At 43.5% G+C, this 23703-nt stretch overlaps 1 protein-coding gene across 2 annotated transcripts in view; it reads right to left on the reverse strand.

Annotated features, from left to right (window-relative positions):
• The window catches only part of MICU1 (mitochondrial calcium uptake 1), a 672580-nt gene that overhangs the window by 542414 nt on the left and 106463 nt on the right, over window positions 1-23703 (reverse strand). For both annotated transcript variants that reach the window (XM_086922279.1, XM_086922278.1), the window contains exon 2: window positions 21175-21336. In XM_086922279.1, the coding sequence (XP_086778405.1) occupies window positions 21175-21335 (161 nt within the window). In that variant the 5' untranslated portion in view covers window position 21336. The remainder of the gene's footprint in view (window positions 1-21174; window positions 21337-23703) is intronic.

Raw genomic sequence — 23703 nt, forward strand, 5'->3', positions numbered from 1 at the left:
ACTCCCAATTTTCAAAATTGTCTTAAACTGTGGCTATTTGGGCATTTGTCATTAACCTACTTCAGGCTACCGTTGGCTGCTGCCGTCGACCAATGGTCGACGCGAGCACTACCTTGGTAGTGCTGCGCACGTCCGTTGGCCGACGCTGCCCCACCCGTTTTTCGAACGTTCAGCACTGGAGCTGAACGTCGACGAAGCCAACAGGTTATTCATGATGGTTAAATGGATCTCGATATTTAAATATGCAGTGTCCAAACATATCCAGCAGGTACAACCAGATAAAGAAACAGGCAGGCAACAATTAAGAATATTTCAGATAAAATCAAAATATTGACAAACACACTAAAAAATAAATTCATTGGAGCTTAGGAGATTACACTCTTCATATGGTCTGAGAAGAGTCGGGCCAAAGAACATACGAGATGGTAACTTGGCGCAAATATAGTAGAAGTGCTGAACTTGGGGATAAAGTGCAGATGAAATTTCATGGTACAGTTAGACTGCACATTCTCTGAGAAATACAGGAAGTTGAAAAACTGATTGAAATTATGACCAGGAAAAATATTAACTTGTTACGGTTCTATTGTTTTTTTTTTTTGGATTCAGATAATGCAAGGTGCCACTGGGTAATATTGAGTAGGTTCAAATTTGGACACAATAACAGTGTATGAGAGTGATGAGTTCCACAATCGTAGAGTTTACTTTGGGGAAAAAAACATTTGACTTTTTTTTAGCAAAAGCATGAACACTTCAACAGTTGCGAAGACTAGAATGGGTGTGAGATTACGTGACTGTAATAGAAAATTTGAGTTACGATGGAAACAGAACAGAGTTTTTCTTGTGGAATTTGAAAGGGTTGCTGGGAAGGTTAAGAATGAAGATTCTTGAGTATCAACCAAAGCAGAGGTTCGATATTAAGTTACTGCAAAAGACACACCTCATCAATCCTAAGGTGAGAAAATACTTCTTCAGGACATTGTTTATGTCTGCTACTTTTGCAACTGATTTGTGTAATACTAATGGGGCAGCAATTTTATTTTCAACAAAATGTATAGTTTTAGTAATACAAAGGATAACATGTTCTCAGGAGATCAGCTATTGTAAGTTCAAGGCAAGATTATTCCTCATTACATGACTTGACTGAGTACCTATACCACCAAGATAATGGTCTGCCTACCAGATTTTGATTCACGTGGACCATATGTTAGTCTACAGCAATGATTACTCAGTCACCGCCACAGCCAAACTTTTCAGACGGCCTGACAGAGTAAATGTCGCTGGAGAAATGACTATGTCTGCCCACCCAATTAGGATGTGCTGACATACATAAAAGAAATTGTACAATCAGTTACCGCCCGGGATGGACAGTAAAATAGAAATAATGCCACCCCCTCACCATGGGAGATGACTTCCATGGCAAGGGGGATTATATGTTATTTTCAAAAAGAAAATCCCAAACAGAATTTTCTTTTTGAAAAAGGAAAATAAAACTGTTTGGTGCAGGGCTCGGTCCTGCTGATGGAGCCTTGCACTAAACAGTGAAATGTATTGACAAGAACTACCCTGTCGGTGGTTCCTGCCAATGTATTATAAATGACTGCCTTCTTGGTGGTCATTTATAAATGTGGAGGCAGATCCTCCACCAGGGGGAAAGCGAAATGTATTCTGTCCATTTGGCAGGAACAACGGGCTATCCACCCATTTATAAATCTGGCTCTTAGTTGACTAACCGCAACTAAAATGTAATAAGCTGGTGTTGGAAGCCATGCTGGTGAAGCAACTCTGAGAATGAACAAGTTAGTTCAGCCCAACCTTGACTATGCTGGACTACAAACTGCCTAGAAGGCCTAAGGCAATGGTTCTCAACCTGTGGCCCTGAGACGATGTATGTATGAAAAGCCTACGCAGGAGTTCTGCGACTGCTTAGAAAATAAAATAAAGTTAATGGATTAATAAAGTGTGTATATATAATATATATAATATATATATATATATATATATATATATATATATATCTGGAAACCCTCAAACCACTTCCTGAGTTCTCCCAGCGGCAGTCAGGCGAGGAAAGAGACGCAGACCTCTGGAGTTTTTCAAGTGGGCAGTATTTTATTTCAGTGACCCAAACACAACGCGTTTCAAGCCCGTAAGCCCTTGATCACGTGTCACAAGATTGCATACACCATGATAACAATTTAAAGTGCAAAAAGCGCCCCTCCTACTGTTTGCATCACAGACCACATGTGTATCAACATAGAAAAAATACTATGTATATATAGCTTTCTTCTTATGTGTCAATGTTACTGCTAAGGCAACAAAACGAAATATCACTATTGACATATTAACCACATTTAGACAGATAATCTATAACTGGGTTTTCAATCAGTAAAATATGTCATAGAACTTTATAAAAAATAAATATAATTATAGTTCTTATTGCTTAAAATATCTTTTTACAAAAAGGCAAAAACAACCTTTTTCTGTTGCCATATTTACAAGCAGTAATTCAGGGAAAAATAAATAACCGGTTAAATCCGTTTTATCAAGATACCCTGTAAAAAAGCCAAACTGTTATACGTTGTAATCAAACTCTAAAACAGTTATTTAAGTTTATACACACGAATAGTCTATAACTTTGGAGAGGGTTCCAAAAAAGTGCTTTTAAGTGCATCCCTTACAAAATAGTAAAGTGCTAGTGCAAGAAAAAATGGTGCAAATTTCTCAAAAATAATCAAATTTGGATAGAAGGGTCTAATCTACCATTGACCACAAAAATACATGTTAATGAATTCATGGAAAATGTAGGTATTCATAAAAAATCCCAAGAACCATTTGATTAATAAAAACAATTATTTAAATTTCATTGTTTATAAAAGAGAGAAATTCTAAATGAGGGAAAACTATATATATATATACAAACTATATACATATGTTCTATTTACAAGGACCAATTCATACATTAGCAAGACTGAGGTACATGAACCAACGTGATAAGACCATGCTGTAACTAGCTTATTATTACAGAAAACTCTGCATGTCTTCCGTCGTGTTCAAACCATTGGGCCATTTGCAATCTAAGTCCAAGATGTACTTGGTCTCTAATTGCCGGAGTTGGCGTTCTCTGTTGCCCCCTCTTCTCTTTTTGTTTACAGCGTCAATTACATAATAAGAAAGGCAGTTGATGTTGTTGGCATGCACTTTCTTAAAATGTCTGGCAACAGGGTATGTTGCATCGCTGTGTAAGATGGCCAAAGAAAAAGACATGAAATGGAGGATTTGGACAATAATGACACCCTGCACTTTTTTGCGGTCACCGTTTTTAATAAGGAAAAATTCAGCAATGTTACCACATTTTAATGTGATTTTTTTTATCTTGACCATGTATGTAATTATGTGTGTACTTTTATGGATAAAGTAATATCCGAATAAAGTTTATTGACTTGACTATATATATATATATATATATATATATATATATATATATATATATATATATATATATATATATATATATATCACTGAAAAAACCATAGGTTCAAGACACGTTATAGTTAGGAATAAGCATTTAAAAAAAACTTAGAAGTTCACTGGAAAAAACATAGGTTTCACACATGTTATAGTTAGCTGGACATTTCACTCATACAAAACCATTAAAATTCCCCCGTTATAGTTAGTTCAGCTAACTATAACTCGCGCGCCCGCAATGCACTGCTGATGACATCACATATTACACCACTCATGACATGGTCAGTGACATCATTAATGACATCACTGATGACATCTCAAATGACATCACTGATGACATCATCCAGTGAATGTGTGTCTTTCTGAAAAAAAAATATTTTTTATATATGTATATCTAAAGTCGATGGAAGAATAAATGGGTAAATAAGTGTCTAAATGGATTTTTTGTAAAATTGATTGTATAACGGACTTATTAAGTGTATCTTAGTGAAAACATGTATTAACGAGTAATGTTTAAATATTTAAATATCTGTATCAGTGTCTCACTTTATGAATAAGTGGCTGCATGGGTTGGTGAGTAGCTACATGAGTGTGTATATGGGTTATTAGTTTGTTTTTTGAGTATCAGTATGAGAGTCTTTATGGTTCGGTGGGGGATATTACTTAGCGTATAGATGCATGAATGAGTGACTCACTGTTTGTATGTGTTTTGAAGACCGCATGTGTGCAGGACTGTGTGGGTGGCTGAGTGTGTGTATGGGTGTGTTAGTGAGTGAATGACTGTCTCAATAGTATCTTTAGGAGTAACTACATATGTTTTAAACTAGTATATGTGAGTATTGATGTATATAAGTGAGTATATGTGAGAGGGAGTGTTTGGAAGAGTTCCTGTATAAATAAGTATGTTTTCTATAAGTAATTGTTTAAGAGAGTAAGTATGGGTACGTTTCTGTAGAAGTGTAGTGGTGTGTGTATAGCTGTATATGCAAGTAAATGGATGTTTGATAGTTTATTTGCATGTGTGAGTATGTGTGTGAGTAACTCTATGGATGAGTATTGGTGTGTAACAGGATGTATAGGTGTATGAGTACATATGATGAGTGAGTACATGTATGAGTGACTATATAGAACTGTTGGCGAATGAGTGGATGTGTATGTAGATGTTGGAATTACTGAATAGGTTGTTGTAACTGGTATTGGTATATCCAATGTTTGGAAAGATTTTGTTTCTATTTTTGAATGTGTGTATCAAAGGTTATATTAGGGTTAAAGGAGGTCTGCCACTCTTTCACAAGGATTAGGTCATCAGTGATGTAATCAGTGATGTCATTTGAGATGTCATCAGTGATGTCATGAGTGATGTCACTGACAAGGTCATGAGTGATGTAATATGTGACGTCATCAGTGTGAGAAGTTGGCCTGATATGTGATGTCCACTATTCTAGTGGGCACCCTGTATCAGTCCAAACAACCCTTATGGTGATGGTTGTAAAGTCAACCTTATAGACCAGCTATCCGAGTGGTAGCATGAACAAAGCAGTCTTAGGCTAATACTTCAGAGAGCATGTGAAGCCAATTGTTTTACCAATTATAATCCCTTGAATACCAAATGAAAGGACACCGCACAAGGTATATATCAAATACATATGTATTTATTACAAACACAACCCCTCTGCACTCTTTATGAGTTCAGAGTTCGAGATACAGCAGAAGTTACTTAATAGGCATACTATAAGTTGCACAAATACAATTCTGCCCTAGGGGCCTCACGAACCATATACTAAGTAAGTGGTATAAGAACCACTTCAGTACAGGTGAATAGGCCTAGGGAATCGCTGGGACTACACTGAACAACCACAGGTTAGGAAGTAGGATTCTCACAGGATGCGTGTGCAGTGTCTAAACACCCAGTTAAACTAGGACACTTGGATAGTTATTACCCACGGGAGCACCGGAGTACTCGAGTTACCTCACCCAGGGAAGCCGGGTGCATAGGTGTTCTTTCGTGTCGGGTTTCGTCGTCGAATCCTATGGAGAGGTGCACAAAGATGCTGCAGGCGACCAGGAGGAAGATGTCCGGTTGGATCCAAGGGTGGATCGGAGCAGTGAAGAATCTGAAAGCAGAGGGGACAGAGTCTGGGTCACTAGCCAGTGACCAGGAAGGAACCAGGACGGAACCAGGCGATGTCGAGCTGCAAACAGGTGAAGAAGTGAAGCTTGTCTCTGCAGCCACGTGGACCAGGAGGCGTTGACGATGACCAGGAGCTGGATACTGACTGTCCCACGAAGGGTCTCGCTGTTGGCGGTGTCGGCTTCCATTTTGGAGTCAACAAGCCTTGGCAAAGGCAACCCACGCAGGAAAAGACGATCGGCTTCTGTTCAGACCAGAAAGGTCTGGGGAGCTTCCCCTTTACAGGAAAGCAGGAGCAAGCCCGGAGCAACCAGGCAAGCTGTTTCGATTCACAAGAATGTCTTCAGGAGGGCCACTAGCCAATAGGCTAGCAACCTCGAAGACGCGTCGAGGAGAAATGCAAGCGCAGGCCCCAAGCCGCACTCGTGGAGTGTGGAGGGCTGAGCTTCGGTGCACTTAAGGCTCTGGGCTGAGGCTTCTCAAGTCCCAATGCACAACTTTTAGGACACCTCAGAAGCTGCATAGTTAGCAAAAAGCAGGTACTGCAGGTTGTCCGGTCCCACATCTCTCATGTCCGCCACGGGTCTCAGCTTTGCTGTGGATGTGGGTCGGAGTCAGGGAAGTCTGGAAGTCCAGACGTGCGTCGCTGAGTCTACGGGTTTCGGTGGGAACGTTGACAAAGCAAACCGGCAAGTCACTGATGGTGCCTGTTTGCACAGGGTGGTCACTCCTTGACCACAAGGGAGATTCTTCAGTCTTCTAGTTGCAGTAGAATGTAGTCGGTCCAGAGTTTCGTTTCAGAGTTTTAGTTCAGGATAATCTAATGTCTCTAGACACAGCTCCTAGCTTTATACTAATCTAAGGGCCTGGATTACCTGCTAGGTCCCTCCTATGGGTGGAACCTGGGAAGGGGGTGGTTACACCCATTTCCCTTTGTCCAGTTTCGCGCCAGAGCTGGGGCTGGAGTGCCCCAGCAACTGGTTTGAACCGGGCTATGCATGGAGCACCTTGTGTGCCCCAGGCAGTTTCTCATTTCATTCAAACCACCCTGCCCCAATACACTATAGCCTGTCTGGGGAGGTGCTAGCACCTCCCAAGGCAGGACACCTATTGTCCAGGCCTCCCCTGCCGGAGTTTCGTCCAGCAGCAGGAGGTCAGACTCGTGTCTGTGGCAGCAGCACCCATTTAGTGATGCTGAGGCTCTGTTTAACTTTAACCGGGTAAAGCTACAACTACATGTCTTCTCCCTCTAGAAGGGTGGAATGCTACCCCCGCCGCCAGGACTGGCGGGGGGTGTGTGTGTGTGGGGGGGGGGGGGGGTAGTATTCCAAAGCGCATATGACACCTTACACAACATGTTTTGATAAAGCCAAACTAAAGTTAGCATTAACCGCGAGGATTATAATGCACTTAAGAGTATATGGTATGGCTATATCATAGAACAGCTATAAGGACATGGTTCCGAAAGCTGCAGACAAGCTCAGCTCATGCTAGAGCACCATCTCACATAAAACCAAGCACTTTGCCTTCAGGATTGTCAAGGCCTGCCATAGGAGTGACTTATAGTTATATATGTGTCTATATGTAATGGTAGGTATAAGGATACTATACCTAAGCAAGGGGTGATTACACGACCATGCCCCAGCTGAGTGATCAGCCAGTTGTGTCAATTTGGATGGTGAGCCAGGGGTGGCATAATACATGCTGCAGCCCCTGGTAGGCCTTGGATGCACCTATGCCCTGGGTACCTATGGTACACTATACAGGGGCTCATAAGGTGACCCAATATCCAATTGGAGATGTACCTAAAGTACATGGAGACAATTTTACAGTGAGAGCAGATAGTTGGCCTGGGATCCTGCTAATCGGCCCCCAAGCTAAGTCGAAAACCAGCTAAACACTAAGCAAAAAGTTGGGGTAACCATATAGTCAGATATCCACCTCCCTACAATCAGCAGTGCATTGCGGGCGTGCGAGTTATAGTTAGCTGAACTAACTATAACGGGGGAATTTCAATGATTTTGTATGAGTGAAATGTCCAGCTAACTATAACATGTGTGAAACCTATGGTTTTCTCAATGAATTTCTAAGGTTTTTTAAATGCGAATTCCTAACTATAATGTGGCTGAAACCTATGTTTTTTTCAGTGATTTTCTAAGGTTTTTTAAATGCTAATTCTTAACTATAACGTGGCTGAAACCTATGGTTTTTTCAGTGAATTTCAAGGTTTTGTAAATGATCATTTGTAAATCTATTAATTATCGTTTTTTTATACTGATTTACTAAATTGTTTTAAAGTATTTATTTTTAGATATTTAATGTTTTAAATTACATTACATATTTTTAATGTAAATTGAAAAAAATGAGTTTAAAAATATTGAAATTGTAATATATTTTTTTATTTTATATATTTTTTATTTATATAGTAGGCAATAATATCCTATGGAAGGAAATTTAAGTTACTGGTAAGTACGGTTAAAAATACTTTTCAGGAACAGTAGTGAGCTGAAAGATGCAGCACGGAGGTCTCTCCTGATAAGAGGTGATTAAATCGGAATTCGTAGTTTGGCTGATTTTAGAAGAATATTTGTATGTTTTAAAAATAGACACTTGGAAACTTTTCTGGTGAAAACCACACAATAAATTCCTATGGAAGGAAATACAAGTTACTAGTAAGTACGCTTAGATTTACTTTTCAGGGTCAGTACTGCGTTCAAAGATGCAGCACGGACGTCTCTCGTGATAACAGGTGAGTATATCGGAATTCGTGGTTCGGCTGATTTTAGAGGAATATTTTGCTCAATAGTGAAGGAAGGGGGCGGGGCCTGACGTGACATGTGTGCAAACACGCCCTATGGCGCATTTTAGGTTGGGGAATTAATTCCTCTTCAATCCTGAGGTCCTCTGTGAGCCAACTAGCCCACCAGGTACCTCCAGTATGCGCCGAGGAGCTGTGTTGCAGTGAGGTGTTCAGAGGGCATGCCCCCTTTTTACAACACTCTGCAACGCAGCTCTGTGGCGCTTACTGGAGGTACCTGTTGGACTAGTTGGCCCATAGGGGACCTCTGGATTGAAGAGGAATTAATTCCCCAACTTAAAAAGTGCCACAGGGCATGTTTGCACTCATATCACCCAAGCCGAGCCCCCTACCTTCACCACAGTGCAAACGCACCCCGTAGTGTGTTCTAAATTGGGGGATTAATTCCCCTTGCATACTGGGGGTCCCTGGGGGCCGGCTAGCCCACCAGGATCCTCCAGTATGCGCCAGGGGGCTGCGTTGCACAGAGGTGTAATGAGGCCACGCCCCTTTTTACACCTCTGTTCAACGCAGCCCCCTGGCACGTTTGCAGAGGGGCAACTAATTCCCCTTGCATACTGGGGGTCCCTGGGAGCCAACTAGCACACCAGAAACCTCCAGTATATGCCAGGGGGCTGCGTTGCAGAGAGGTGTAATGAGGCCACACCCCTTTTTACACCTCTCTGCAAAGCTGTCCCCCGACCCATACTGGAGGCTCCTGGTGGGCTAGTTGGCCCTCAGGGACCCACATTATGCAAGGGGAATTAGTTCCCCCTCAGCAAACGCGCCCCAGAGAGGTGCAGGGAGGGGGCGTGGCCACCTGCCGATCCAGTTTAAAAAATATATATATTTTAAGAAGGGGGGCTGTGTAGCCCCCCTTATTTTACATTTTTCTTGGGCCCTGGGGACCCCATCCCCCAGGGCCTCACCCCAATTCTTAATTTTATTTTTTATTTTTACGGTAAGGGGGCCGCGTGACCCCCTCCCGTGGCCAATTCCGGCCCGGGGACCCCATCCCCCGGGGCAGGGCCAACTTTTGTATTATTTTTGTGGAGGGGGCTGCATAGCCCCCTCCTATTCCCACTTAAGGACCCGGGGACCCCATCCCCCGGGGCCTGCCCTTTCCGTTGGGGACAGTGGGGGTCCCCAAGCCCCCCACGGTCCCTGCGGGCTCCCCGCATCCTGCAGGAGCCGGCATTGCTTTTCTGCATGGGGAGCAGCTAACATGCTGTTCCCCACGCAGAAAAGCAATCCGCTTTGATTTTTGAAAGAGAGCAGTTTTCTTGCTCTCCCCTTCAAAAACCAAAGCAGTTTGCTATGGTCTCCTGCTTTACCATAGCAAACAGCAGTGTCCTGGGGATAGGCATCCAGGGACACTGCAGGAGCCGGCCCTGGGGGGTGGTGTTCCCCAGGGCCATCAAGAGCTCCAGGAGGGGGCTGCGTGGCCCCCCTCCCACCAGTTAAAAGCCCCGGGGGGTGGTGGTCCCCAGACTGGGGAGTCCGTCACGGACCCCCAATTTTAAGTGTTAGTGCCCCAGGGAGGTGGCGGTCCCCGGGGCGTGTAGAGGGGCTTGAGCCCCCCACACATGTTTTTCTTTTTTTATAAAAAAAAAAAAGAAACCCCGGGGGTGACGGTATCCGGGGTTGCTGGGGGGCCGTGAGCCCCCCTGCATACATAATATTAAAGCCTGGGGGTGGAGGTCCCCGGGGCTGTGTGGGGCCGTGAGCCCCCGCATATATAACGTGAAAGCCCCGGGGGTGGCGGGCCCCCCATTGAAATAAACAAAAATGCCCCCGGGATTTGGCCCTGCGGGGGCTAATTAACAAAAAGCGGCTTTGGGGAACAGACGCATATCCCGCGATTTAAAAAATAAATAAATACATTTATTGGGCCCAGGGGGTCTTTGTGGGACCCCCTGAGCAAGCCTAGGGGGTCAGGGTGTTTCTACCCTGCCCCCTTTGCGTGTTTTTCGGGTTTCTTTCATTGCTTTCTTGTGCCTCGGTTCTACCGAGATACAAGATGGCTGCCAACACTTCCTGGTTTGGAGTGTTGACCTCCAATTAGAATGCAGTTCGTGCTCGGGATGGTACGTGTATAATCCTCAGACGATACGCGTATAATCCTCAGACGATAAGCATACTGTACAACTTCGAAAATATATCTATGAATGACTTTACTTTGGAGTTTCTAAGGAACTACTGAACGGATTTACATCATTTAACAAAAAGTGTAATCTGAGAACCAAACTTGCCAAATTTGGTGCAATTCCGTTCAGCAGTTCGGGCTGTAGCCTCACTTAAAGGTCCTATGGAAAATTGCATGGGGAAAACACGTTTTGGGACCCCCCTTTTTTCTCGGCCCCCACTTGACAAATCAACCCGAAACTTCCAGTGAAGGAGCGGAGCGGAGCAGGCCATCTTCTTTGAGAATTTCGCGATGATTTGTCGACCGGTGCCAAAGTTATTCCAAATAGAATGTTGTGGATTTCGTATGAAAACTAGGTCCTAACTACAACTACCTCCTGGGGACCGCCAGTAGGAGATATATATATATATATATATTGACCTGGATAATAATCTGGTACACTTTCTGGCCTACCTCCATAGAGATTTAAAAGCAAGAGTAAGGATTAGTATGGATGGAGCCGTCTCAGGTGACATAACGGTTGGTAGAGGTGTTAGACAAGGGTGCGTCCTTGCCCCTCTTTTATTCATTTTATACATTACCGAACTCCATTATGCTCTGTCTAACCTAACCCCGGACGTCCCTATAATAAATGGCACTAAACTCCCCGCCCTACTCTATGCAGACGATGCGGTTTTAATGGGTCGTACACCGAATGCCCTGAGGATTTTAGTGAGGGGATTTGTGGATTTTATGTATAGTCTTGACCTGTGTACCAATTTTAAAAAATAGTTTTAATGTGTTGTGGCCCAAAAAAACGTCATATTAATAGGATTACCCTGGACCAGGAATTGCTGCTATGCACTCGCACTTTCCCCTACGAAGGCTTACAATTCTCAGACAACGGCTCTTGGACCCCACACCTGGCCTATGGCCGGTCTAAGTTTATTAAAGCTATAAACGCAGTATTGACCCTCCTAAGCCTAAGAAATTTGAAGTGGTACTGTCTCCATTAAAAATCTATAGAACACAATGTGTCCCAATCATGACATATGGGGCCGAAATCTGGGGATATTCAAACTTAAAAAACGCACAGGGTGAGGAAAATAGATTTTGCAAAAGGCTATTGGGTTTACCAATTTCATCATCTACTTATATAAGCCACACTGAACTGAAATGGTCTTATTTGGAGGACTACATAAAGGCTCGCCCTGTGTTGTTCTGGATCAAGGTCTGGAAAAACCCTGAAGCCTCCTTGACAAGGGAAATCTTGGCTGACTGCCTAAAATGTGATCAGGGTATTAAAATCCCATGGCTGGCCCAAGTACGGGCCCACGCAGTCAATCTCGAGCATATATTTGATAGTCCAAATGAACTAGATGGGACTAATGAGAAGATAATTCGTAACATCCTTTACAAACATTATGGGGAGACCAGACAATGTAGAACTGGCCAAAACAACTGTGAAGCAGTATATTCAAATAGAAGGTGACATTGAATCTACCTCACCCACACCAGCTGGTTACCTCCTCAAAGAGATTACTTATTGGAAGCGTAGTCTTCTGTCTCGTCTAAGAGCAGGATCCATAAAGTTTTTATTGTGTTTCCCCATTGGCTACCATTCTAATCTCGAGAATCTGGTCTGCCCATGTCAGAACCCAGGAAAACAAACACTAACGCATTTTTTGTTCTTCTGCTCTTACTATCAAAAATATAGTAAGTTCCTCCTGATACCATTTTTATAGAGCTAAAGGCATAAAGGATTTTAAAGTGGCATATAAGACCGTGCTCCAGCTTAGAGATGATGAACTAATATACTGTGTGTGCACTTTTTTAAAAATGGCTACCCGATCCCGTTCCTCTATGAACTAATATTTACTTAACTAGACCAATGTGATTAACACGCACTTGGAAGAGGCCTATCTGCACTTTGCACATCTACATTTAGTGGAGAAGTGTGGCTCAATGATTAGAGCAGCAGACTCTGATGCAGAGGTCTAGCCCGGGACCAGGGTTCAATTCCCCGCCTCGGCGGGTCTTGGGCTCAAAATTCCACGGACCTAATAATTCTCGCCTCATGCCTATTCCAATCATGGAGTCCCAATCTGCAACTCTGGGCAATAGCTTGCTTAATCTCCACAACGGCCCCCACATTGCTAAGGATGCCTGGCCTCCACCTTGGGGGTGCCCAAGAGTGGACGCCTCACAGCGAAAGCCAGGGTAGGTTCCACAGCGGTATTCGTACATGCGCCTTGAGACCCTTGCAGGTGAGTAGTGCGCCATACAAGTATCAATTTACATTTTTACATTTAACCTACGCTGCTATCTGTAAATATATGAATTAAAATAATTCGAGAATTAATGCCTACCTGGCCAAAATGTTTTATCGGTATTCAAAGATGTTATTTATTTTTCTACCTGCATATACTGAGTTGTAGAAATCTACCTATTTTTAATGATCCTCGGTTGACACTGTATTTTGCACTTTATCGAGATAGTCTACCAACCAGGAATTATGCTCTATGCTCTTTATAAAACCGGCACCTTAAATAATGCTGCTAAACGTCCTAGCAAGCCCTCATTTTAATTGATGCATGAAACATGTGTTCTGTGTATATATTGTGTTATTTTAAAGGGCAATTCTTGCATATGCACATCTTATTTGATAAAGCCAAAGAAAAAGACATGAAATGGAGGATTTGGACAATAATGACACCCTGCACTTTTTTGCGGTCACCGTTTTTAATAAGGAAAAATTCAGCAATGTTACCACATTTTAATGTGATTTTTTTTATCTTGACCATGTATGTAATTATGTGTGTACTTTTATGGATAAAGTAATATCCGAATAAAGTTTATTGACTTGACTATATATTATATATATATATATATATATATATATATGCAAAATGAAGAAGCATTTTGTAAATGTAAAGGAATTTGAAGGATAAAAATTGAGATACTATCTTCCTGATTGATTTGTGGGAGCAGTGCAAGTTTATCAGACCGAATATAGAATGGCTTATGAGTGGCCTCAACTGAATTTAGAAAAGCTCCAACCTTACCTTTAAAATTTAAATGTTGATTTTTTTCTATATATTCGCTTGTGAATTAAATAAAATGCTTCTTAATTTGAGTATTTGATTGATTAAGGCTGTGTTGTGGTTTGCGGTTCAAGAGTGTTGAAAACTTCTCGGTCTGGCTAAACTCGGCTCTAGCCATTCTAGCCCCGATCAGACTAAAAACTATGGCTAAGAAAGTCTCCCAGTCTTTGTACAATGAAACCCTCAGGACATCTAGGCAGGAGTGCCGCAGGCAAGAACAAAAATGGAGAAAAAAGGATGCGGTCTAAGAAAAAACTATCTATAAAAATAAGCAAGCAAAATACAAAAAATACATTTTAGCTGCTAAAAGTTCCTACAATTCAGAGTGAATAAAGTTAGCCTGCAACGCCCACAACACTCTATTCCAAGTCATAAAAAAACTGGTGACAGCAACAAGACCCAACACTGCCATAACAAATAAAAAACTTCTGTGACGCGAGGGATGGCAGCTTTACTTTTGCTTGATCTCTCCGCTGCGTTTGACACGGTCAACCATGAGATTTAAGTTGACCAGCAGCGGAGCCTGGAAATAGAGTATACAGCACTAGACCTACTCCAAACCTTCTTATCTAACAGAAAACAAAGTGTGGCGCTGGGCAATTTCACTTCCAGGCCTTTCTCCCTGCCCTGTGGAGTCCCTCCGGGCTCAGCCCTAAGGCCAACACTGTTTAACCTTTACGTTACACAGCTGGCAACACTTATCAAGAAACCGGGTTTCTCCTTTACTTCTTATGCAGATAACACTCAAATCGTGGTGTCAGTAGCAAAATCTGACAGTAACTTTGGTTCTGTCTTCAGGACCTGCATAAGTAATGTAAGCAATTGGATGGACAACAACTGTCTCAAATTGGGGAGAGGATGTAGTTGTATGGCTAGAGCAGTCGACCTTGAATCTGGGGAACCGGGTTTGAGTCTCGGCAACAACGCTCAACATCCTGCGACTCTGGGCAAATCACTTACTGCTCCCATGCCTAACAAAACAAGCATTTAAAATGCAATAGGTCTCGCCTTTTATTAAGTTAAAGCCATTTGCTTGTCTATACATTACCATTAGCAAAGCAAATGGCTATTACTTAATTAAAGGCAAGAACTATTGCATTTTTATTGCTTGTTTGGACTCATCATGGGCCTCTTTTATGGCCTGTCTGGTCGGTCCCCGAAATGAAAACAGCAAGCATTTGCAAATAAGTCTTATTCAGCTACTAAAGCTATTGAGGTACTTGTCGATTCAATGTCTCCACCCGCAGTTTATTTATTTAAATATTTAAAAGTGTGCAAACTGCAGTATCCAGCGCTACACGAGGTTCCTAGGAAGCACAGCGGGGGCAGGTGGAGGGTCGCGGGGCGCTGGCTGAGCCAGGCTCATTGCACTTGGGGTACAGACAGTACTTGGACAACAAAAAACACTATGCGATATTGGTTAAATTGAACACAAGACCCGGTGTGAAGAGTGGGACAATGTACCGGGGGAAATAAGAACAGCACTAGGTGTGTGCGTACATTGCTAATAGGGCAAACACTTCAAATAAACAACGTGTATGAAGCGAGACCACTAAGAAAGCAAGAGTCCACTGGGACACCAAAAGATAAGGTAAACAGGCCCGACCACATGGGTCGCAGATAACTAGTGAGAGGAAGTGAGACAATCGATAAGATAAGACTGCAAAAAGTGAAGAGGAAGAAAAGCATATTCTGTGAATACCTGACCCTGCGCAGCTCTCCGCTGCCTTCTGTCAAGTTTCGCGCTATAGAAAAGGCGCATTGCAACTAACTGCTTCACAGTTAATGAAGGAAACAAAACCAATGCATTGTACGATTGCAAGCACACAAAGCAAGCAATCCTTTCTCCACCCCACGACCTTCAGACACCAACCAGCACATGCACTTCCTCATGCACCCCAGCAACTGCAGCAATGCAAGTTTACCTCATGTCCAGACCACAGTAACACGCACACAGCTGGTGTAGCCCCCGCTCCACTCACGATAGTACAGCGCAGGACACAGCAGTGCAAGCGAAGAGACAATGTGATAGAGAGAGCAGTTACTGTGCAGGTGGGGAGCTGCTGTTGCGGTGCGCAATGTGTCAGGTGATTTTTGGTGGTATCTGTTGGTGCCATGGTGTGATTTGTGTCAGTCGGATGTGATAGAAATCAGCACAGCGGTGCTCTGTTGCCTCTCTTGCACTCTGTCTTGCCCTGTACAGCACTGGGCATACCACTCGGCTTCACTCAGCCGCAGCGCCAGTCAAGCAGCACAAACCAGTGTAAGGGGTGACACTGATGGAGGAAGAGGGAACATTGATAGCAAATACTTATTGGTTAGGCAATGTTGAGTTCGGCCCAGGAAGCTCCAGGTTGCTAGGCGACGGCTTGTGATCACAGGAACTTAGTGCGGTCCCGAAAGTAAAAGAGGACGGCACTGCAGCCGATCTCTTGTATTTATGGGGCCAGGTGTTTGAAACACATGGCCCCATAAGATAAGAAAGCTTTTGCAACAAACGGAAATCAGACGAGCTCGTCAAAGTGGGCCGTATGAAAAAGAGAAAAGACTACATCACGAAAAGCTCTTTTCCAATGGCTGGCCACCGTTTAGCATAAACGGTGGTGCCAGCCATTGAGAAAGAGGGGCAGGGCTTCAAGCCCTTTAATGAAAGTCCTCCAAACATAAAATCGCCCCGAGCGAGATGCGCATGTGCGCAGCAACGCTCGCCGAGACCTAAAAATGAATGTGTCTATCTGTAACGAAACTGGTGCTCATGTAAAGCACTCTGATACCCGATGTCTCTGGTCTAGTTCGCGCTACATAAAACTCTAAATAAATGAAATAAAAATGCCACTAAAACAGAGGTCATTACTTTGGGCAATAATCCTTCCTTCTGGCAAAGTAAAAAAATCTTGGGTTCCTGTTAGACAAACAATGAAGCTGAAAGACCAAGTGAACAAAACTACATCCATCTCATTCTGCTCCTTGAGGCTTGTAAAAAAAGGATTGAAAAATTCCTGCCACCTGAGCCTTTGAAAACAGTAGTCGTCGAACTAGTAATTTCTAGGATCGACTACTTTGATAGCCTTCATCTCAATCTTGCCGTAGGTCTCATGAAAAGGCTCTAGACGCTGCAGAAGGCAGCTGCACGGTTTTGTTATTTAATCCCTAAATGTGAATCAGCCAGGGGAGCCATTAGGAAACTCCATTGGCTACCAGTGAGACAACGTTTCAGATGTAAGACTCTTTGGCTGGCATACAAATCATTGCATTAACTGGGGCCAGTCCGTTTCAAGAAGCTCAAATGGTATATCCCAGGAAGGACTCTTCGCTTAGGATCCGCTATGAACCTGGCAATCCCCCTTTTTAAGAGGAGCACTTGGGGAGGTAAGAGCTTTTTCAGGACAACAGCTGTACTCTGGAATGGCATACCACTGACACTAAAAGCCACCCCCTCTTTACTTGCTTTCAGAAAGCCCCTGAAGAGCTGGCTCTTCTGACAGGACAAGGAGTCATCGGGGTATTGGCCACAACTCCCCATCAGCTCTGCAGTTACAATCGATTATATAGCACCAAGACGCCCTCAGGCAAGAGTTTGCGCTTTATAAATTACAAATCAAATTATCAAAAATGCTTAGGGTGGGGTCACTGGCTTCCAGTAATAACTCAGTGGGTTGTCTCTGGATTACAATAATGATGCAGTGGGGGTCCTGGGTTTCAGCAGAGATTAATCGGGGGTCAACAGAAGCAAGAAGGTTAAGTACCAATGGCCTAGGGGAAAATTGATACAGCAATAATTTCTTTCTTCGGAAAATTCAGGGCTGAACAGATTAGGAGGCAGATAACAGAGTTATAGTCGGAGCACTAGGCTTGGTACAACATAATGAGCTAGAAAATATAAGTAAACTTCAACTAGGGTTGAGGTACAGATCAAAATGCTTAAGATTTAATAGGTGAGAGACAAACGGAGAAGATTGTAGTTCTCTAGTTTGGAAGGTAAAGACAGACCAAGTGAGGACAAGCCACCAGTACAAAAACACATGAAGTGTACAGAAGAGCAACATAATGCTAGCACCTGGGACAGTGTCTGCGACCAGGAGAGAATATGCAATCTGATAGAGTGAGACAGGGGCACTGTGGTAGATCTGTGGTTTACCCAAGAATTACTAAGTAGATCAAATCGTTGGCTGAGGTGACATCTAGTTTTGTTTGTATTAGACATGTTTTGATGTTAAGAGACAGTGCAAGAGTAAATAGTGATAGAACCGATGTCCTGGCTAAGGCCTACTTCCCAGTCTGCAAGAAGGGATTCATCCCTTTGTCATTTAGAGTTGGCAGTGACAGGCGGATTTCAGACTTTGCTTGCTAGTGTCCCTGTAAAAGCAGTGGTGTGGGGGAGTGGGGAGGACATGCAGGGGTTTCATGTAGCCAGAATAAATGCTAAATCCGTTCACCATGGGCAACAAAGGAGGATCACACTGTGTGCTCTGTTTTCAAGGAAGCCTAATAAAATACCTTTGGGTCAACCCAGGAGCGACAGAAGAGATGCACATGGGGTGTAATATTTACAAGCAGGCTGATAAATGCCCATAAGGTTTAAACCAAAAGGGACAGAGGAACTGCTGGTATATAACAAAATATAACAAGTATGTTTACTGTTAAGAAGGTTGCAGATTACCATGCTCTTCTGGGTGGCACATGAAGATGGTTTCTTGTACGACGAAGGTGGTCGGTCTTTAGCATTGTTAGAAATGGGTGTTCTGGTTAGCTAGGGTATGCACCTAAGCAAGGCAGAATCCACCAAACTAGTCAGGATAAGGGGATTTCACATCTAAAATAATCCCTGCTCCCCTCCTTGGTAACTTGGCATGAGCAGTCAGGCTTATCTCAGAGGCAATGTGTAAAGCATTGCATACAACCAACAGTAATCCAGTGAAAACACCACAAAAGGACACTACACCAGTTTTAGAAAAATACTCAATATTTATCTGTGTGAAACAAGACCAAAACGAGACAAAATCTTACATACAGTGATTAAAATACCAAAAAAGCAAAAATGGACTTTAAAAACAGTTCCTTGAAGCCAATAGCTCAGTCTGAGGCTATCATGGTGTTGTGAGCAAACAAATCCAATAATTCTGACTGATCGTGGACCAGCTACGGTGTTGGGGAGACCCGTAAAACAGTATCTATGGAGATGCAGAGCATCAGGCCTTGCTTTGAGCTCCGGAGGAGCGGTGTCGGCTGGAGTTGGTTCCGAAAATCTGGGCAGGAGTAGTCATGCCGTTGAAGTCACATGAGTTGCAGGGCGAAATCCAAGAGTTTGAAGTCAGCAGCACCGGCAGGCGTTGGGGCTGCAGTGTGAAGCGGAGCGGCAGGACATGCGGTACACCCAGGTTCCGGTGCAGGCAGCGGCTCGTCAACAGTTATGGTGTGAAGTGGGGCAATGCAGTGTGCGGGGCCCACAGGTCACAGTCCAGGCAGCAGCGACTGTTGATGGTCTGGAGTCGATGGCGCTGATGTTGGTAGGCCAAGGCTGCGGAGTGGGACAGTGTGCGGCGTTGTGTAACCTACGAGGGATGCCCCCAAACCACAGTACAGGAAGCTGCGTCAATGTCAGCTTGTAGAGGTGACGGTGAGATCAAGGCAGCAGTGCGAAGCGGGACGGTGCTCCGTCTTTTTCCACGAGCAGTGTCCACAGGTCACGGTGCAGGCAGCGGTGTTGGTGACTACATCACGGCATCGTGAAGCGAGGCGGTGCGGAGTGCGATGCACACAAGTCACGCTGCAAGCTGTGGCTCAGTGGCGTAGTTGAAACCAGGGTCACAGGGTGAAGTGCAGCAGCGCCCTCCGCAGTGCCTTCAGGTCACAGAGCTGGCAGTGGTTTCGTTGACAGCACTAGGCTATCTTTTTTCTCTGTGGTCAGTTGCAGAAGCTGGTACCCAGAAGATGTTGAAGTCTTTGAATTCCGAGACTTCAGACAGGAGGCAAGCTCTACATTAAGCCCTTGGAGATATTTAGAATGCAGAAAGAACAGTCCAGTCCTTTTCCTGCCCAAGACAGAAGCAGCAACTGCAGGCCAACCCAACAAAGCAAAACCAGCAAAGGGGCGGTAATCCTCCTGACAGCTCTTCCAGATCCTCCTCCTGGCAGGTTCCTTAGTCCAGCAGTAATCTAAAGTTCTGGGGTCAGGTACCCAATATTTATACCACATTTTCTTTGAAGCTAGTACAAACAAAGTTCCTCTGGCACACATAAACCAGTTCAGCCTGGCTCATTATGCAAAAGCAAATTTTGCGAATTTCACACATGCCTTACTCTATACCCATGGGCAAAAGGCAGAAAAGTGAAAGCAGGGTTATAAATGGGATTAAAATGCTGTCCGTTAGCTATAATCCTTGCATTAGGTGATCGTTGTCAACCAGTGTGTTTTTACAATGCATAGTGACTATCAAGTTCATTTCATATTTAGAATAATATAAGCATACCATTAAATTACAAACACATTTAGTGTACAAAAGCTCCACCAAAGTGTGCTCAAGATTGAGGATACCTACAGTCTAGTAATTCTGAAAACATGAATATATATGTAGGAGTGTAGGGACAAATGCTTTTACTTATCTTTGTCTAGATGAGTCCCACATCTATTCAAGTCACATTTACAATGAAGTGTAACAGTAAAGAACATAAAGAGTAGAGGAATACAATAAGTGCAGTCAGACAGTTTATGGCATCTATAATAAAAGGCACTGAAATATTATAGAACAAACAGAGTATTATAAAGGAAAGTCAATAAGAGAAAAATAGAGGCTGTTTCGCTCATTGAGCACTATTTGAATAAGCTTTTGAGGAAAATCAAGTGGCATTTTGGGAAGTCAGCATAAATGATCGGAGTGGAATTTCTTTGAATCTGAAGATCAGAACACAAGGAACTTGCACATAGGTGACATTTAAATAGTCTGCGGTGATTAAAGTGAAGACTTTAAAGGTTTCTAAAGTCGAAGCATTGCAAATTTAAAGTGCTTTTAGTAAATCAGTTTTGTGAATGTGCTGTAGAAACTGACCGGTCAGGGATCAATCAATCGATATGCAAGTAGGAAGGTAGGAGAGGTTTAGCAAAGCAGAAGGTAACTTGTAAATGGGCCAAATCTGAACATAGATACTGGAGAGTCTATTGGCAAGGCAGCAGCAGATAGTTTCATACACCTGAAATTATTCTGGAGAGTGGACTAGGGAAGGGGGCGGTGTGTTTGCAAGCCACATTGCCTATATATATTGGAGCGAGCACCTGTACAGTCGAGGCTTACGCGAGTGTCTTGAAAGTGTAATCATTTTAGCTCCTTGAACATTTTCCATGTTTTCTCCTTATGGAAGGGTAAAGACATCCAATTATAGTTCTAAACTGTGCTTTACTTACAGTGAAATAGTTCTGATGAAAAGACATTGAAAAACAGACAAACTATGGCCATAACTTAGATTAGACAAATCCACCTAAAAGTTAAACGAATACGCCATGTAACATTTTAGGTCTGCAACCAACAACAATGACAAAATAAAAGATTACACCTACGTCTTCCACAAGAGCCCAGCACTTGCTGATACAGCACTTGCACCAATAAATGCTGCTACCATCAGCCTACGCTTGCTGCTTATGGGATGAGCAACACCATGGTATCGACGAGAAACTGCAGCCAACCCTGCCACTGCAGGCAAGAACCGAAGGCGAAACATCCTAGAAAGAAACAAAAAAGCACAAGAGGAATAATTGTCAAAAGGTCTCATGATGGGTAGATTTGCTTCAGATCAGTATTAAGATAAACAGTGAATTCACACACAAATTCTATCACTCAGGCAGCCACATGGCCAAACCGTTAAAAATCCTAAATTCAGCTTTGAAACACAAAGGAGCAACTTCACTTCGAATTGCTTTTTTGTTTCTCTAAAGGGAAAAAATCTCTATGGACAAGCTCCTTCACCATACACTCGCCCTTGCATCGTGTAATGACAATCCCAGTCCGACTCTGGATATGCACTTACTCCTGCCTTTCCCAGGAAGATGTTTCTAACCACATCAAGGGTAAAAATGTACCTGCCAAACATTTGCGAATACCTACAGATTTGCAAGTTTGTGGAAAATGCACCGATTTTGATGTAGATCCATTAAAGAGTATAACTTCATATTTTAGTAAGTCCCAGACATTAATTTCTCCTGGTGTACAAATGTATTTATGCAGTTGTGTGTCACCTGGGTGTGCAAATACCTTTGTGAATCAGGCCCAGAAATACAAGGATACTGCGCCAGCAAAGCCATAAAATGTTCTGCAACACATCTCAAAATCATTTGATCAAGCCAAAGGATAATTGAAAAACTCCAGCAACAATTGCAAATGTCTTTCTATACTGCAGCAGAGTCTTGTTGAGTGGGAAAGGGAATCCTATGCAATTAAGTCATGAATGATGCCTACCCAAGGGGTCAACACTACCCAATTTCCTTGCATTCAATATTAACTTACAATTTACCTATTTTGACCTGCAAATCTAATGACTTAAAAGTGAGCTTTTCATGTTTTCCAAGCCTAACAGCCTCAGGGAAATAATGTATTCAATCAATCAATCAGGTGGCTTGTAAAGCGCGACTACTCAGCCGTAAGCAGTGCTTTAAATGGGGAAAATAGTGCAGGTACTCATTTAAATGTGGCTAGTGGGCGGGGCTTGTGAGCGAGGCTTAGGGCAAGACATGCCGATACTTATTGACTTCTATACTACTTGCAGCAAATACCAAAACACATGAGAAAGGTCTTTCAATGAACAAAGCAGGTTTGTTTACTCATTACACAAAACGAAAGCAAAAATGCTGTGATATTTTAATATTTCCTTGTTTTGTAATATTTGCAACATCAATATTGTTAATTGCTGTTGCTTGGCACAATACTATATATTCTCGAGCGACACAGAAAGAAACAAGCAGATGTGCACACACAAAGCATTCCACACATTTCCTTTACTATACCTCCCAAGAGTGTCTCCCCTTTCTCTCACACAAAAACAATCGCAGGCAAGCAGACAAACATAAGCAGACACAAAAGAATTAGGTGGGATTAAAGCCATTTGAACCTGGTTACCTCCCATGGCTTAGTTAATTGCGCTGTCACCGGGCTGCCTCGATTTCTGAGTTTGCAACACAGCATGATGGTGAAAACCCCGACGATATGCAAATGAGCCCACGCTGAATAGTTCCGCGGGGGCTCGGCTCAGGGCTACAGGTGTGCCTTGGCTGTCAGAGACCGCCCACCAGCACCAGCGTTTGAGTACTGGTACTCTAATCGGCAGTAGAGAAGTGCCGGTACTCAGAGTGATAATACCAAGAAGTGCCGGTACTCAGTAACTGTGAGTACCGGCCCATTTAAAGCACTGCCCGTAAGGGTCTCAAGGCTCTGGGGGAGACTGCTGGCCCTTCGAAGGTGCTGTAATTCAGCCGAAGAGCCAGGTTTTGAGGTCTCTCCTGAATTGAGGCAGTGACAGTGACTGCCTGAGGTGGAGAGGGAGGGTGTTTCAGGTCTTTGCTGTGAGGCAGGAGAAGGATCTTCCTCCAGCCGTCGTCTTGCGGGTATGTGGAATGGTAGCCAGGGCCAGTTGGGTGTAGCGGAGGCCTTTGGTGGGTGGAATGCGAGATGGTAGTTAAGGTACTCAGGTCCCGCATTGTGTAGGAATTTGTAGGCATGTGTGAGGAGCCTGAATGGGATTCCTTTGTTGAGTGGGAGCAGTGGCTGCCTCTCAGGTGGCCGGTGATGTGCTGTGGTGGAACATGTGGAGGATAAGTCTGGCGCAGGCGTTCTGAATGTTCTGCAGTTTCTTGAGGAGCTTGTGGGTGATAACGGTGTTCAGTGCACTGCTGTAGTCGATTCCGATGATGATGAGTGCGTGTGTGACTGTCTTTCTGGACTCGGTGGGGATTTACTTGAAGATCTTTTGGAGCAGGCTTAGCGTGTGGAAACAGGATGATGAGACTGTGTTGATCTGGCAGCGTCCAGGATGAAGCAGGTGATTTTGTGTGTGTCTGTGGGTGTGAGGGTTCCAAGTCCTGAATGTCACCAGGAGT

The sequence above is a fragment of the Lissotriton vulgaris genome, chromosome 5 (genome assembly GCF_964263255.1).
Source record: "Lissotriton vulgaris chromosome 5, aLisVul1.2, whole genome shotgun sequence".
Taxonomy (NCBI): Eukaryota; Metazoa; Chordata; class Amphibia; order Caudata; family Salamandridae; genus Lissotriton; species Lissotriton vulgaris.